The sequence below is a fragment of the Ammospiza nelsoni genome, chromosome Z, assembly GCF_027579445.1.
Source record: "Ammospiza nelsoni isolate bAmmNel1 chromosome Z, bAmmNel1.pri, whole genome shotgun sequence".
Taxonomy (NCBI): Eukaryota; Metazoa; Chordata; class Aves; order Passeriformes; family Passerellidae; genus Ammospiza; species Ammospiza nelsoni.
Window position 1 is genome coordinate 33630388 of NC_080669.1, and position 14536 is coordinate 33644923.

General features: G+C 37.7%; 1 protein-coding gene across 2 annotated transcripts in view; it reads left to right on the plus strand.

Annotated features, from left to right (window-relative positions):
• LOC132086272 (transducin-like enhancer protein 1) overlaps positions 1–13762 on the plus strand; it is a 77780-nt gene extending 64018 nt beyond the window's left edge. For both annotated transcript variants that reach the window (XM_059491815.1, XM_059491814.1), the window contains exons 15-20: positions 1893–2142; positions 3803–4050; positions 5742–5889; positions 6294–6444; positions 6866–6942; positions 7107–13762. In XM_059491815.1, the coding sequence (XP_059347798.1) occupies positions 1893–2142; positions 3803–4050; positions 5742–5889; positions 6294–6444; positions 6866–6942; positions 7107–7214 (982 nt within the window). In that variant the 3' untranslated portion in view covers positions 7215–13762. The remainder of the gene's footprint in view (positions 1–1892; positions 2143–3802; positions 4051–5741; positions 5890–6293; positions 6445–6865; positions 6943–7106) is intronic.
• Positions 13763–14536: the final 774 nt, after the last annotated feature.

Below are 14536 nucleotides of genomic sequence, written 5' to 3' on the forward strand. Positions count from 1 at the left end.
GAAAGGAATGGGTTTCTAGTTAAGCCTTTTTCATTACTGTAATTCTTCAAAAAAAAAGACAAAAAGGTTCCCACGGGACAAAATACATTTGATATACTGTGTGCTTTGTGTACATGTAAGGGAGTGAACACTGCACTTCCTTTCTTACCTTACATTTCCTATTCCTGTCATTTCTGTGCCAAAAAAGATGTCATCTTTTGCACTTGCTCATTCTCTATTTCTGTGTACTCTCTGAGTAAGCTTTCTGCTTATACGCCCAACCATGAAACATGAATGAGTACAGGAATTGCATGCATATGTACTATTCGTTTCTCCTGTGTTTAAGAGCAGTTACTGTTAACCATTTTTTGCCCTTCACTTAAGAAAAGACTTGGGATATTGCATAGATTGACTGTTTCCAGTCTTAGTTTCAGTATGGAAGAGCTATGGAGTTCTTTCATCTCTCCTCATGGTTTTTCAAAGGAATATCTTATGCCCAGAAGCAGAGCAGATTCAGTTGCTTTGTGATGTCTGTTCCAGAACCAGGCCTCTTCCTTGTTCCTTCATTTCAAACTATGTGATACTTGGGAACATGTAAAAAGATGCCTTGAAAATACTAGCTTATTATTCAGGACTGAAGATTTAATAGAAATAGCTATTGTTGGGTTCTTGGAAGATGGATGGAGTACTAATAGTTGAACTACAGTGATTGAAGATTTCCAAGGAAGAAAGTAGATTTGGAAAATAAAAGGCAGTTCTGAACAGGAGAATATATTAGAAAAATAAATGTTTCAGTAGGGTGATGGCATCTTATTAGTGGAAAAACCAAAAAAAGAATACTTATCTCTCAGCGTTTTTTATCCACTTCAGCCTCTTGAAGGATGTTGTTGATGTAACAACAGCATCAAAAGCATGATGGATGCACTTACAACAAAAGTAACAGAAAAGGAGCTCACTAGTATAGCAAAAGCCAGCATTTTACAGTAGCATTTTCATTAGTAGTTAAAATAAACAAAGAACCCTCTCCGCACCTGAAACCTTTATTAGTTGGGATTTGTGCCCTTGCCCTTGAGCAGAGCTGACTTACTTTTCAGTGACCATGAAAAAATAATTTCATGTACTTTCCCTGAAGAGTGTTTTTATTCAGTGCTAGAACGTCACTTCCTCAACCTTCAGTTTCCACAAACTGGAAATCACGCAATGAATACAGATAAAAGGTATTTCTGAAGTGCCAAAAGTACCTGGAAAACTGAGCCTTTCAGGTTTTTCAATGTACGTATTCAAGAAAACATAATTTTGAGAAGATGATATCAGCTTTCTGATGAAATCTGTGTGCAACCACTCTGTGTTTCTATTTTCTGTGTTTCTGTTTCCTAAAGCACTACTTACCAGCTGGAAAGACGGGTATATGAGCACAGGCAGTGGTGATGTTACAAATGAGGTGCAGGAATCAAGCAAAACTTTGTTTTGTGGTGCCACAAGGCAACAGGTGCAAGCCTCATGGAAGGATGAGTGGTGCCTGGTGAGGCACTGCTGCTGTGGTATTTGTGTTGATGAGACTTGCAACTGCTAGCTGGAAACCGGGGGCTGAAAGGTCTTGCGATTATCCAAGTGGCTGAGGGATAGCAGCCATGACCTTGGTCTGTAGAGTTAAGAGTGGAATTTAACCTGCTTTCCCATGGCACAAATATTTCAGCTGAGTCAAACTGAAAATTTCTATTGTGACTCTTTCTCTCCATATGAGGTTTCATCTGCCTGCATTACTTGGCACTGTAGCGCTTTGCTACAGTAGATTTTTGCGAGATGATTGGCAAAGAACTAAAATTAAAAATACTGTGTTTTTCTTGCATTGTAGTTCTGTAATGGCTGATTTTTTAAATTGTTTTGTCTTCTCTCTTTCCCTTCCCCAAAAGAGCCTACTCCTTTCACGTTACTGCGGATGGTCAGATGCAGCCAGTTCCTTTCCCTCCTGATGCCCTCATTGGTCCAGGAATCCCTCGCCACGCCCGTCAGATCAACACCCTGAACCATGGGGAAGTTGTGTGTGCAGTTACCATCAGCAACCCCACGAGACACGTGTACACGGGTGGGAAGGGGTGTGTCAAGGTTTGGGACATCAGCCAGCCTGGCAACAAGAGCCCCGTCTCTCAGTTGGACTGCCTGGTAGGTGAACAGGAATTCATGCACAAGGGTAGCTTCTCCTCAGAGACTCAAAAAAAAGTCCTTGTTTGGATTTTGTTCATATAAAAAGGAAATAGAAGATCTGTTTCCTGGTGTCCTTTTCTCTTTTTTCAATACATAACAGTGTCATGGAGAACAGTGCTGGTTTGTTTAGTGATAATTATCACTAAGGGTCAAATAACAGATTAGCTCAGATTTCTGAATAGAATGTGTATGTCATGTTTTGAATAAAACACAGTATTTTTTCCCTTTTTAGTTATACTGATGATTTTTGTGCATGAGTTTAAAAGGAATATAGCTTGTCTTATGCAGGGCTGCAGAGAACCTTCCTAGGTCTTTCACGAACACAAGGAGCAAAAACCTCATTTCTGTAAGATGATAGCAGCCACATACTGGAATAATGAGACACAGTACCAAAGGTCACTTAAAGTTTTGCTATGATTTTTGTTCACGATCCACTAGTTATACATATAGGCTGGTTATTTTCACATGTGCAGGGTACAAAAGGGACTGGATGCAATAGTATATAGGTAGCTGAAAAGTTAACTCAAAATAATGGCTCAATAAGAGATGCTTCTCACTAGAGGCAGCGTAAAGGTCTGTGCAGTGTTAACTGAGAAGACAATGCTGTCAAGCACAGCAATATGTATTGTGAATGAAAATTCTAGCTTCAGTGTAGATCTAATTAAATGTGGTGGGTTTTTTACCTTTTATCCTTTCTTTACTGCTATCATTTTGTAATTGCTGAGTAGTAATAGTGAAGTTGAATAGGTATTCTGTTCTGTGGCATGTATATCTGTCTGGATGAAGAGCCTTCATTTAAGTCGGGTAGCATTAATGACTGATTAAGTCAACATTTTCACTGCCCTACTTCCTGCTCCTTTGCTGCAAATTACAAAAATATATCATAGTAGGAATACTGTTAACTAATTCTTGCAGTGGTTTTTTCTGTCTTAAGTTACAGATCTTTATCATCAATTTTGTAAAAAAACTGTTGCCAGTCAAGCAAGGCTGTAATAAGGCAAGGTAGAAATGTCTTCTGTCACTAACTCCCCCACAGTACCTCTCAAATCAACAATAACATCATGAAGGAGAGATCAATATGTACAATAAGAATAATGTTGAACAACAAAGGACCAACATAAATACAGGACCAATACAGGAATCCTTAATCTTTCAACTTTAATATTGTGAATGAAAAATAGTATTTGAAAGAAAAATTCAAAAACCTGAAGCGCATGAGACTAGAACGACATTTTCATATAGGGCTGTTAAATGCCAAATGAAAGGTCATTTGCTTTAATATTTCTATTGTTGGTGACCTTCACTGATGGAGTACATTTGCAGAAAAGCAAGCTTACTTTGGCTCTATTTTTGTGTAATGAGATAGAAAACTTGCTATTTGTCACGTTTGAAACAGAGTAGACTGTGGCAACAGGAGTCTGCAGTTTTAATTTCTGCAGCTGCAGTTTCTAATTAGTGATGAGAAGTAGGTGTTTCCAACCTTTTAAGATCTGCTGGCTCCTCTTCAGTACTTTGGTAATGGAAAAATTACCACACTGCTTGAAACTTCGATGCAGTCAGAATTATGTTAGTGGTCATTACTGGCAGGCACATAACTGAGGTGATTTGTATTGTACAGAACAGAGATAACTACATCCGCTCCTGTAAATTGCTGCCCGATGGATGCACCCTCATCGTAGGCGGGGAAGCCAGCACGTTATCCATTTGGGACCTGGCAGCTCCAACTCCTCGCATCAAAGCAGAGCTGACATCCTCAGCACCTGCCTGCTATGCTCTGGCTATCAGCCCTGACTCCAAGGTGTGCTTTTCCTGCTGCAGTGATGGGAACATTGCTGTATGGGATCTGCATAACCAGACATTGGTCAGGTGAGTTGTTGTTTACAGAAAATTTTAATAGAAGTTACTCTTTGGACAGCTACATAAATATTTATCTCCCTGAATAGGGTTTATAACAGCAAAGTAAATAGTGTCTCTTATTCAGGGGAGTGGTTTACACCCAAGTCAGGCAGAAACTAGTTTTGGTAGTTTCAGCCTAGTCTTGGAAGATGTCTTTTAGGATTTGTCCATAATCTGCTGTAGTCAATGTGAAAGCTCCTGCAGGTCTCTATTATTTGGGATTGGTCTGCCAGTTTCTACAAGCAGTGTTCTTGCTGGTTTGTTACTGGTATGGACTGAACATGCCTTCTAGGGAAGGTTTGAGATTTACTCTTTTCCTTTGTCTTAGGCCTTGTTAAGTAGAATAAGACTATTTTCAATTCCTATTTAGCAAGGATAAGTAGTAAAATTAATCTTACAATTAATCTTACTATTTTTCCTAAAGAACTGATCCTCTCAGTTCTTTAGGAAAGCAGAGGGGCTTACTATAAGATAAATTTAGTTTAGGCTTATCAAAGCAATGATGGCTTACAATATTTTGAGAAGAGTTCTGAACACAAAAACTAAAGAATATGCTTAGTCCGCTGTGTTTCAGTTAAACTTCCTGTATATCCACAATTAGCTGAAAATTGCATACAGAGAGTCATGTTAATGTGCATGCAATTTTTTTCTTTCTGTTGAACTTTAGGTCAATAAATACAATTTTAGTTACATAAAGTTTTCACTTTATCATGTGCATGCTTAGCCCCTGTAAGGTTGCACTGTGCAACATCTATACACATCTGTGAATGTCTTGCCTTTTAAATGTTTGCTGTATGTGTTCCCACCACTTGCACGCTGATCTTGCTGGTTGATAGCACATGGAATTTTGAGACCAGAGCTACTAAGCAAAACATGCCATGTGACCTTTCTGTGGCAGCTCTTGGTGATTCATACCCTTCCTTCGCAAGCTAGTTGTCTTTTCCCCACCCGCCCTCCGCCTTTCGCACTGAGGCACAGGACTTTGCTAAAGCTAATTGCTGATGAAAAATGCAGAAGCTCCAGAATGCTTTTGCCAAAGGATTAAGAAAAAGTTGAGATGACCTTCTGGTTGCTGAAAGCTGAGATTTGCTAATGAGAAGGTTATAAAACTGCTCCGTTTAGATTTTTCTAATCTCCTGCCACAGAGAATGCAACTTTGTGACTCAGCAATGCTTGTGTTTAACTATCTGGATCTCTATCTGGATCCCTTTCTATTAGTATATCTGCTTGTTATTTATCTTCTTGACCTGCAGCCAAAGAAAAATGCAGAAGCTGTTTTCTGAAATTGGAGGTTTTATTCTCTGACCGCTTCAATTTTATCTGAGTTATCCTTAGTGGTTTTTAACTCTAGTTACTGGGCTTTAATATTCTCACAAATGGGTATAGGCTTTTTGGGGGGTTTGTTGTTTTGTTTTCTTTTTTCAAAACCTGATAGGAAATAGTTTACTTTATTCAGCTAGCTATGATGCAGATCATTTCTCTAGCACCTGGAAAATGGTTTTTTTTTAATACTGGTATTTAATGCTCAGTGAGAGGCTGATTTTTGCTCATCGTCAGACACAGAACAGATGACACATGTTCAGAGTCCAAAACTAACACCACAAAGTGTTTACCTTGAGCTCTGGCAGGAAATCATTATTCAATCTGGTTTGTTTTATCAGGCAATTCCAGGGCCACACAGATGGAGCCAGCTGTATTGACATTTCTAATGATGGTACCAAGCTCTGGACAGGAGGTTTGGATAACACTGTCAGATCCTGGGACTTGAGAGAAGGGAGACAGCTACAACAGCATGACTTCACATCACAGGTAACTGGATTTTCCTACAGCTTGTGGCAATATGTCGGGTGGGAAGGAAACCCATAGGATCAAAGGTAAGACTGAGCCCAGCAGAAGTAGCAGATTGTTCCCTCGCTTCCTTTTGGCTGCTCTCAACACAATATTTTGAAGCTTATTTATGTGCTTAGATTACAGAAGAAAATGATAGCCTGACACTACTCTTTTTCTAAGTTAATGTGTAAAAACAGGGGTTATTTAGTTACTCAAATTTTGAACTGCAGTTTTGCTATTGAACTACGTAAATTTGCCCTTATCTCTCTCTCTCTCTCTCTCTCTCTCTTTCTCTCCTCCCCCCCTTTCCCACATAATTTTAACTGCAGAAAAATTATCTATAGGAAAATAATTAAAAGGTGTAAATATGATATAATTTTCAGATATTTTCCCTTGGTTATTGTCCTACTGGTGAATGGCTAGCTGTGGGAATGGAGAGCAGCAATGTCGAAGTGCTACATGTAAACAAACCAGACAAGTATCAACTGCACCTTCATGAGAGCTGTGTATTGTCACTCAAATTTGCTTACTGTGGTAAGTTGCCCTGAACATAGAACTGGAGGTCAGGGCTCTTAATTCATGTTTTGCTGATTATTTATTTCATAGTCATTAGTTATTACATCTCAGTTTCTCAAGTAATGCATAAATATCTCTGCTTTATGAATTCAAATGCACTTATCTACAAACAGCCATCTGTTTGTCTAGAGGCTGCTGTGAGGATTGATTCATGTGTAAAAAGCTATTTCTGTTTGAAGTTTAGGGATTTCCTAGTATGTAACACACTGCAAACGTGCTGAGCATCCACATTGATTGTAAGCAAAAGTACTGTGTTGATTTGTAGTAAGAGCTTTTATAAGGGCAATTAGTTAACAGATTTCATTGATGTGAATTGAAAACCCAAAATCTGTCACATGTCTCTTTCACTTTTCTGTAATCCTTCTGGTTTATATTCTAGGTAAATGGTTTGTGAGTACTGGGAAAGATAACCTTCTTAATGCATGGAGAACTCCATATGGAGCCAGTATCTTCCAGGTGAGGATAATGTTGCTTTTCATGAAGAAAAACAAAAAAAAAAGCAGAGTTCCGGGAGTGGATTCAGATATCTTCACATATGTAATCTACCTAAAATGAGATGATGGAATGATGGTAAACAGACTTTTTTTTAATGATGTAATATATTTCTATTTTTCTTCTAGTCCAAAGAATCTTCATCAGTGCTTAGCTGTGACATCTCTGTGGATGATAAGTACATTGTCACTGGCTCTGGAGACAAAAAAGCTACAGTCTATGAAGTTATCTACTGAAAAATATGATGGGGATATTCTTTTAGAGGTTGAACTGGGCCAAAATTGTTTGTAGAAGTAGAAAGGTTTTGAATTTTTGAAAGGAACAAAAGTGTTGAGGTTCCAGACCTTGCCATGAAACGACTCCGATTTTTCAAAATAGAACGCAACGTTCTGCAACTAAGTATTGGCTACGTGGACCAGACGGAACACAGAGGCAAGATGGACAAATGTAGCCTAGGTTTTTGACATAATTTTTGAAAGCCAAGTCTACTGAAGAACGTTGGAGCCTTTTATTTTTTTCTTTTTGTGACCTCATGCAATTTTTTCTCATTGCCTGAATATGGGGGATAAATACCTTTCTGTTCCTTGCAGTTCAAGTTGCATTCTCTCCTGGGTAGAGCAGCAGTGTCTCAGATGAACTTGTTTCCTGGTTTTGCATCTTGTGATATGTTTTTGTATTTTTGTTGAAGGTCAAACATTTGTATAAATTGTAAATATATTTAGTTTACTACAGTAAAGGCTTTAGTACCAACAACCAGTCTTCCCCCTTGCCCCCTCCCTGCTTGCCCTGCTTATTTAAAATTAAAAACCTTTTGGGGATATAAGTACCTTTTTAGAAGCAAGAGCAAACACTATGTATAGTTTGAAAATGGTGTCTTATTCTTTATAACTGTTCTTAGATTCCTTTATCATACTTCAAAGTAGTTGATTTGACATACTAGGATATCAAGTCCAGTAGATATTGTCTTGTTCTACAGAAAACTTAAAGGCAGTTTTGTACTAATTATAGTGTAAATATAAAAATTGAACATTTCATAAAGCTGTGCAGTTTATTTTGATGTCCCATGTATATGTTCTTTGGCAGATACAGTAATATGTGCCTGATCATAACACATTTGGTCATTTCTCTAGGAGAGGTGGTGTCTTCCCTGTCCTTTTTCCCCCCCAGCTGAACAGAATTCATGTGAAACTACATTTCAACTAAGTACATCAGAGCCTTTATTTGTTACATGAGGATGTCTGTGATTAGAGAAGTTGCATCCTTCGTGTGTTACAGAGAAGTGGTAGTTAATGGCCATTTCCTTTTTAAAATCTTGTCTATACTTAGATACTCAGGTAAATTTAACTAAATTACCAAAAGTGTGAGTTTACAGGGGATTTCCTAAAGATGTTTTAATACTTGCAGGGTAGCAAGTGAAGTGAATTAACCTAAACTAAGTTAAAATCGCTTCTTAATTTCTTGTGAGAATAATGACAAAGGAATGTTTTGATTTTTAACTAATCCACTCTACAAATTAATTAGAATTAATTTTCCTGAGTGTCCTATGTTATGCAGGCCTGTAGGCTCTATGTATTCATGCTGAGCAATCTGTGAGTCCTTTCCATTGTTGCATCACTGTGTGACATCTGTGAAGAGCCATGATAAGCAGCCAGTTACCAAAGCTATGCATCTTCAAGTTTTCTTGGTGTACTCAAGAGCAATGGATGAGGAGAGAATGTGTTCACTTTATTTAATTATTATTTTTTCAGGCTAATGTGTTCTACCACTGTGTGCTAGACAACAGACTTTGCTGTTGCACTGGTGGGAGCTGTACATTTCCTACATTCTGTAATTTGGTTATAATTTCTGTTGCTAATGGAGAGCACAGATGAACAGAAGGATATCTTTGAACAATTAATTTAGATTACGCAAACTGGCAGACAGAAGAAGAGCTGCTTTCTCATTTCCTAGCATTTGACGATGGCCTATATCCCTGCTCTTTCAAAGACACGTAGGTAGGAAGAAACAAGCTTGACTGACAGATGTGTTGATTGGATAAAGAATTTTTCATGTGGGGGCAAATTTTATCTAAGATTCTAGTCTGAAGGGACATAGGTTTTCCTTTTGATTTACATGACCTTTCTACTGAAACCAAATTATAGCGTCTAAAACTGTAATAGCCTTAACGTACTAACATTCCATCCAGAATGTAAAATATTACCCATTCAGGATAATCTGGTCTCCTAGAATTTTAAAAATAGCATTGTATCGATATGTATCCATATATTTCTTTGTTGATTTTTAGTTGTTAATTTGTATCTGTATGAAAATGACAGACAAGTTTAGATGCTGGGCATGTTGCTTTCAGACATAGTGGGGCAGAAAGCAGAATCATGAGGCTTTTCAGAGAATTAACTGTATTTGCTACACTGAAATACTGGCAAGTGCTGTGCCATTTTTACAAGGGAAAGTTTTAAAACAAGAGTATTTACAAGATTACTTGATTTTTACACTTTTCATATTGAAATTTCTCTGAACATCTGGTTCTGGCAGTGATCATTGACTTTAGCAACACTGGCAAATTTGCTTTAATTAGGATCTTTTGGATTTTTGCCAAACTGCTATCACCTTGGCTTTTACTTTAGAGGTATCCTTTTGCTGTTCTCTGAAGTCAACATCACAGGAGCCAAGAATGCAAATATTCTTACACATCTATATCAATTTAAAAAGACCCAACAAGTGTAATTGGTCTGCTGTATGTTGTGGCATAGGGCTTGCCAGCAAGGTCACACTTGTCAATCGGAGGTTCAAAATCATAGTGTCAGGAGAATCATAAAATACCTTGTTTTCTTGACTTCTACAATGTACAATGAGTCAGAGCAATTATGGAATCAGAAATTTATGTGCATGAATTTAATCATATTTGTACCATGTATTTCTTGATTGTAATTAAGAAATTAATTCCTTTCTTCCCCCCTATTATAAGCCTTGGGTCTGAAAATTAGTGGATACATCTGAAAGCTTCTGGATGCATCATCCATACTTGTGGATGAGTAGTTCTCTCCATCTGTTGTTTCGGATTTCACTTAATGTTTATAAAATCGTGAGTCTTTTGATTTGTCAAGAGAGTAAAGCATATTCTACTTGCAGATGTAATTTTTAATGAAAAGAGAGGTTTGCTGAACTTCTAGCATGTCTGTCTACACAATCATGTAAAAGATGTAAAACTTGTGAAGCTTAAAACTTCTGTAAGATCTTTTAGCCCTGTGTAAAGTGGTGGGTGGAAATAATTGCTCACTGAATGAAGAAACAGACTAACCAAGGTCAGCAGTAACAGAAAAGGCACTGGGGAAACCATGTGGAGAAGAGAAGTGCAGCAGTAGCTATTGTATAGGTAATTCTGTTTTTTGTGGGAGGTCAACCTAAATACAGTCCTAAAAGATTCCTTTGGTTAGCGCCTTTTGGGACAGTCTTTGTGTGCTAGGTGGCCTTCAGTACTCAGAGATGTCTCAATGGCACTCTGGTAAATGCCAGTTCTGGATAGAAGCAGGGAGTCCTTACAAAAGACATTTTGGATGTCAATGCAAACAATAACTGATGAAGAGGGGATTTGTGGTGATACCAATTCAACTGAACAAAATCCTTTGTCAGCTTTAATATGTATATTTTGTATATGTGCACTTGGTATAACCCTTCATAAATCAGTTGTGCAGAAAGTCACGATATCATTCTACACAATGTACTTGTCAGTGTGTCAGATGTTCTTTTCAATTATAATTCCAACAAAGGCAGTTCCCCATGTTAGCCTACAAGCTACTGGTGTCTTGAGAGAGAATTTTCATCTACATTAGTTCTCTCTAATTCATTTGGCATTTCAAAGGCTTTTGTTCTTTTAAAGGAAAGAGAGACCACTAAATGAACATCATTTTCACAGACTGTTACAACAAGCATTATTTTTTAATATAGACATCAATGTAGAATCTATGTATGAATGATTGACCATAATTTTTGGGTCACATTTTTGCATTGGTGTGATACAAGTAGAATTTCAGAAGCTTCTAAGTTACTCAAGTAGCTTTAACTCAGATTGACAAACTGATTTTTTGTTTGGTGTTTAATTCCTGATAAAGTTTTTTGTTTGTTTGTAGTTTTGTGTAATGGCTGGCCCACTTAGGATCCCAAGGGATTATGTAGTCTAGGTAAAATAGTCTTTCATATTTTCTATTTTATTGGTGCAATTTTGAGTTGATGGGGAAATTCCACCAGTCTATTAATTAAGAAAGGTGGATTTTGAAGTTTTTTGGCTAAGGAGGAGTACAGACTTCTGATTTCGCACTACTGATAAAGTGTTTACCCCTTAAATCACTTCACTGGATAATCTGGACTGACTCCAACTCTGCTGTCTCTTTGAAGGATTTTGGGTTTTTTCTCCTACCACAAGCGCACAGAAAGAATTTGAGAATGTAGGTTTATGTAAGACTTCAGCCAATTCATTCGGTCCTGCCAGACAGACATAATTCATTACATAATGGGAAAGGTGGAGTAACTCAGAGTTGAACCTGATAAACACCAGAATGCAGGTGAGTTATGGCACAGAAATTCATGGACAGAACCACTTGAGTTAAAAAAGCCGTCCAAGATGATCTAGTCCAATCTCTGACTGAATATTACGTGTAAACTAAACCATAGCATTATGTGCTGCATCCAGTCATTTCTTGAACACCTGTGGGATGGATGACTCTACCACCTCCCTGGGCAGCCTGCTCCAATGCTTGACAACTTCATCCATGAGAAAATTCTTCCTGAGGTCCATCCTGAACCTCCCCTGGCTTAGCTTGAAGCTGTGTCCTCTTGTCCTGTGGCCGAGAGGAGAGACCAAGTGACACCCAGCTTGCTACAACCTCATTTCAGGGAGTTGTGGAGTGAGCCTTTTCTCCAGTCTAAACAATCCCAGCTCCCTCAGCCACTCCTTAAAAGACTTGTGCTCCAGACCCTTCACCAGCTTCTTTGCCCTTCTCTGAACACACCTCAATGTCCTTCTCATGAGTGGCCTAAAACAGAACATGGGATATGAGGTGCAGCCTTTCCAGTAACAGGGGCAGGGAAAATCCCAGCCCCAGTCCTGCTAGCCACACTATTGCTGACACAAACAAGGACACTATCAGTCACCTTGGACACCTGGTCACACTGCAGGACAAGAGGAAATGAGAACTAGAAACACATACATTTTAGGTGTAATCTAACATGCAATCTACGCAATTCACCTAGAATGAGATTTCAGTCATAAAGTTCACTGACATCTGTTTCTCTATAAAGTTGTTCAAATGTTTCTGCAGTTATTCAAGGACCCTTGAGTTGTGTGTTTGAACTAGAAGTGGACATTTCTTTGATATCCATAAACATCTAGTCATCTCATGCTAAGAGGGAAAAGGAGTTAACTCACAGCCAGTTCTCTACATTTACCATTACCTTTTATTTCGGTAGCTCAAGATCTGCTTCCAAGCACTAGATAATCCCATTTTCAGCAACATGCTCCCAAATGTCCCACTGCAGCTTACGCACTTAGTGCTGTGTGTTAGGTTTTGCTAGGGAAATCAGACATGTAAGAGCTGGGTGCTTGAAAAATCTGTCCTATGGGTCTATCTTACTGACATTTCTGAGAAATTTACCCAGGATTTCTGCTTAGCTATATAGGAGAGCTCACTCACTGAAACATTTTCTAAATCAGCAAAAGGTGTGTTTTGAACATATTTTAAGCACATGGGTGGGCTTGGGGGTTTTTTGGTTTGGTTTTTCACTATTTTCTGTTGATTGATTTTTTTTTCTTCTGACATTACTTTAAAAAGTATGAATTGAATATAACAAGAAAACATGAAGGGAAATCAGAAGAATGAATAATAGTCTTCAGAGGGCAGAATGTTGTTGAAGATGCAAAGAACCTACTGCTTCTGTGATACATTAGTTCTTGAGAGAGCTGGATTTCTATTTCCTTGAGGCCAAAAGTGCTGCTCAGAAAACTGAATACCAAAAATGTCTGTTGTGGGGACAAATGTTAGTTATCATTTTCAAATCTGAGCAGGGTTTTTTGTGGGGTTTAGGTTGTTTGGGTTTTGCCCTCCCCATATTTCTTAGATCTGGGTCTCACAGTTCACTCTAAGAAGCTGAACAACAGTCCGTGTTCTTTCTGGCTCTATGTTCTACTATACATTAGTAAGAACTTAGTTGCCTGTTAATGATATACAGTATACAGGAAAATCTGATTGAATATTTCAGTGGATAGCTGCATAATTATATTGGGCAGTGTCTGGTGTAGTGATTTCCTTTACTAATGCAAGCACTCAGGTATAGGACAGCTGCATTATTCTATACTCATATTTTCATTGTTTATGAATCCCTGGTTTGGCATAGTTGACTCTTCATAGAAAAAATTCTGTGATGGTTTCTTTGGTAAAACATAAAATTATGAGATTTTTCCTGTCCTATAATTTCACATGTGATTTTGCCAATATTTTTAAGATTATGTTATTTCATAGAAGAGATGCTGCAAGCAACTCAGCATTTATATTGTGTACAGCTTGGCAAGGGTTGCCTTTGCTATGTTCACAGCACAAAGGTATCTCTCAAACCCTGTTTCAAAACCCTGTTTTCTGCCAAAAATTAGTTTGAGGTGAAGATAACACATAGTCTGGAGACTAAGCAATCAAACATACTGTTATCATTATCCCTTTTGTATACGCTGTCATTAACATAGAAAATGGAGATGATAGCCTGTAACTGCAAACAATAAATGCTGTTTTTCCTTTGAGCACTGATTTTAATGGCAGTTTAAAATAAAGTTAACAAGCAGAATGAAGGGGTCATAAATGAAAGTTAACCCACAGCAGTTGGAAACTGAGAAATCCTTGTTACTTTTGTGGTAGTGAGCCTAATTTGTTTAAAATAAAATCCATCTGCTCATTTCACAGTCTTTGTCACACTTCCTTCAGTGATCCACAGTGTGTTACCCCCTTACTTTAAAACCTGTCTGAAATTATGATAAGCTAATAACTCTTATTTTGTGGTTTGCTGTAGCATAAAGTTTTGCAGTCCAGTGAAGATGCCCTTTATTCTTAAAAAATAATCAGCTATTGGGGTTTTTCTGCAGTTGGAAATGATTTTTTTAAAATTGGATTTCAAATAAATATACAATCTGATGGTTTTGCAAATTCAAAGTATTTTCTAATTGTTGATGAATCAGACAAACACTGCTGTTAAGTATGTAAATGTTCTTAATGTCAGCCTGGTTTTTGCTTAGCATGCCATGCATGCAACAAAACTTTGGAGTGATTCAACTTTTCTGGCCACATTAAGTTTACTTACTGAAATAAGTTTCCTTTTTCATACAGAAATCAGTTTACTACCGTGCTCCTTTATGTTTCCTCCTGGATATACATTAGATCTCTAGAGATGTTTTAATGAGTTATACATACATAATGCTTCTCATTTTTCTTTGTCCTTCTGATTGTTAGATATGTGAGATGTGTATTTCTGACAGCAGTTGAGTGAATATTCACAAATATATGATATAATTGAATTTTTG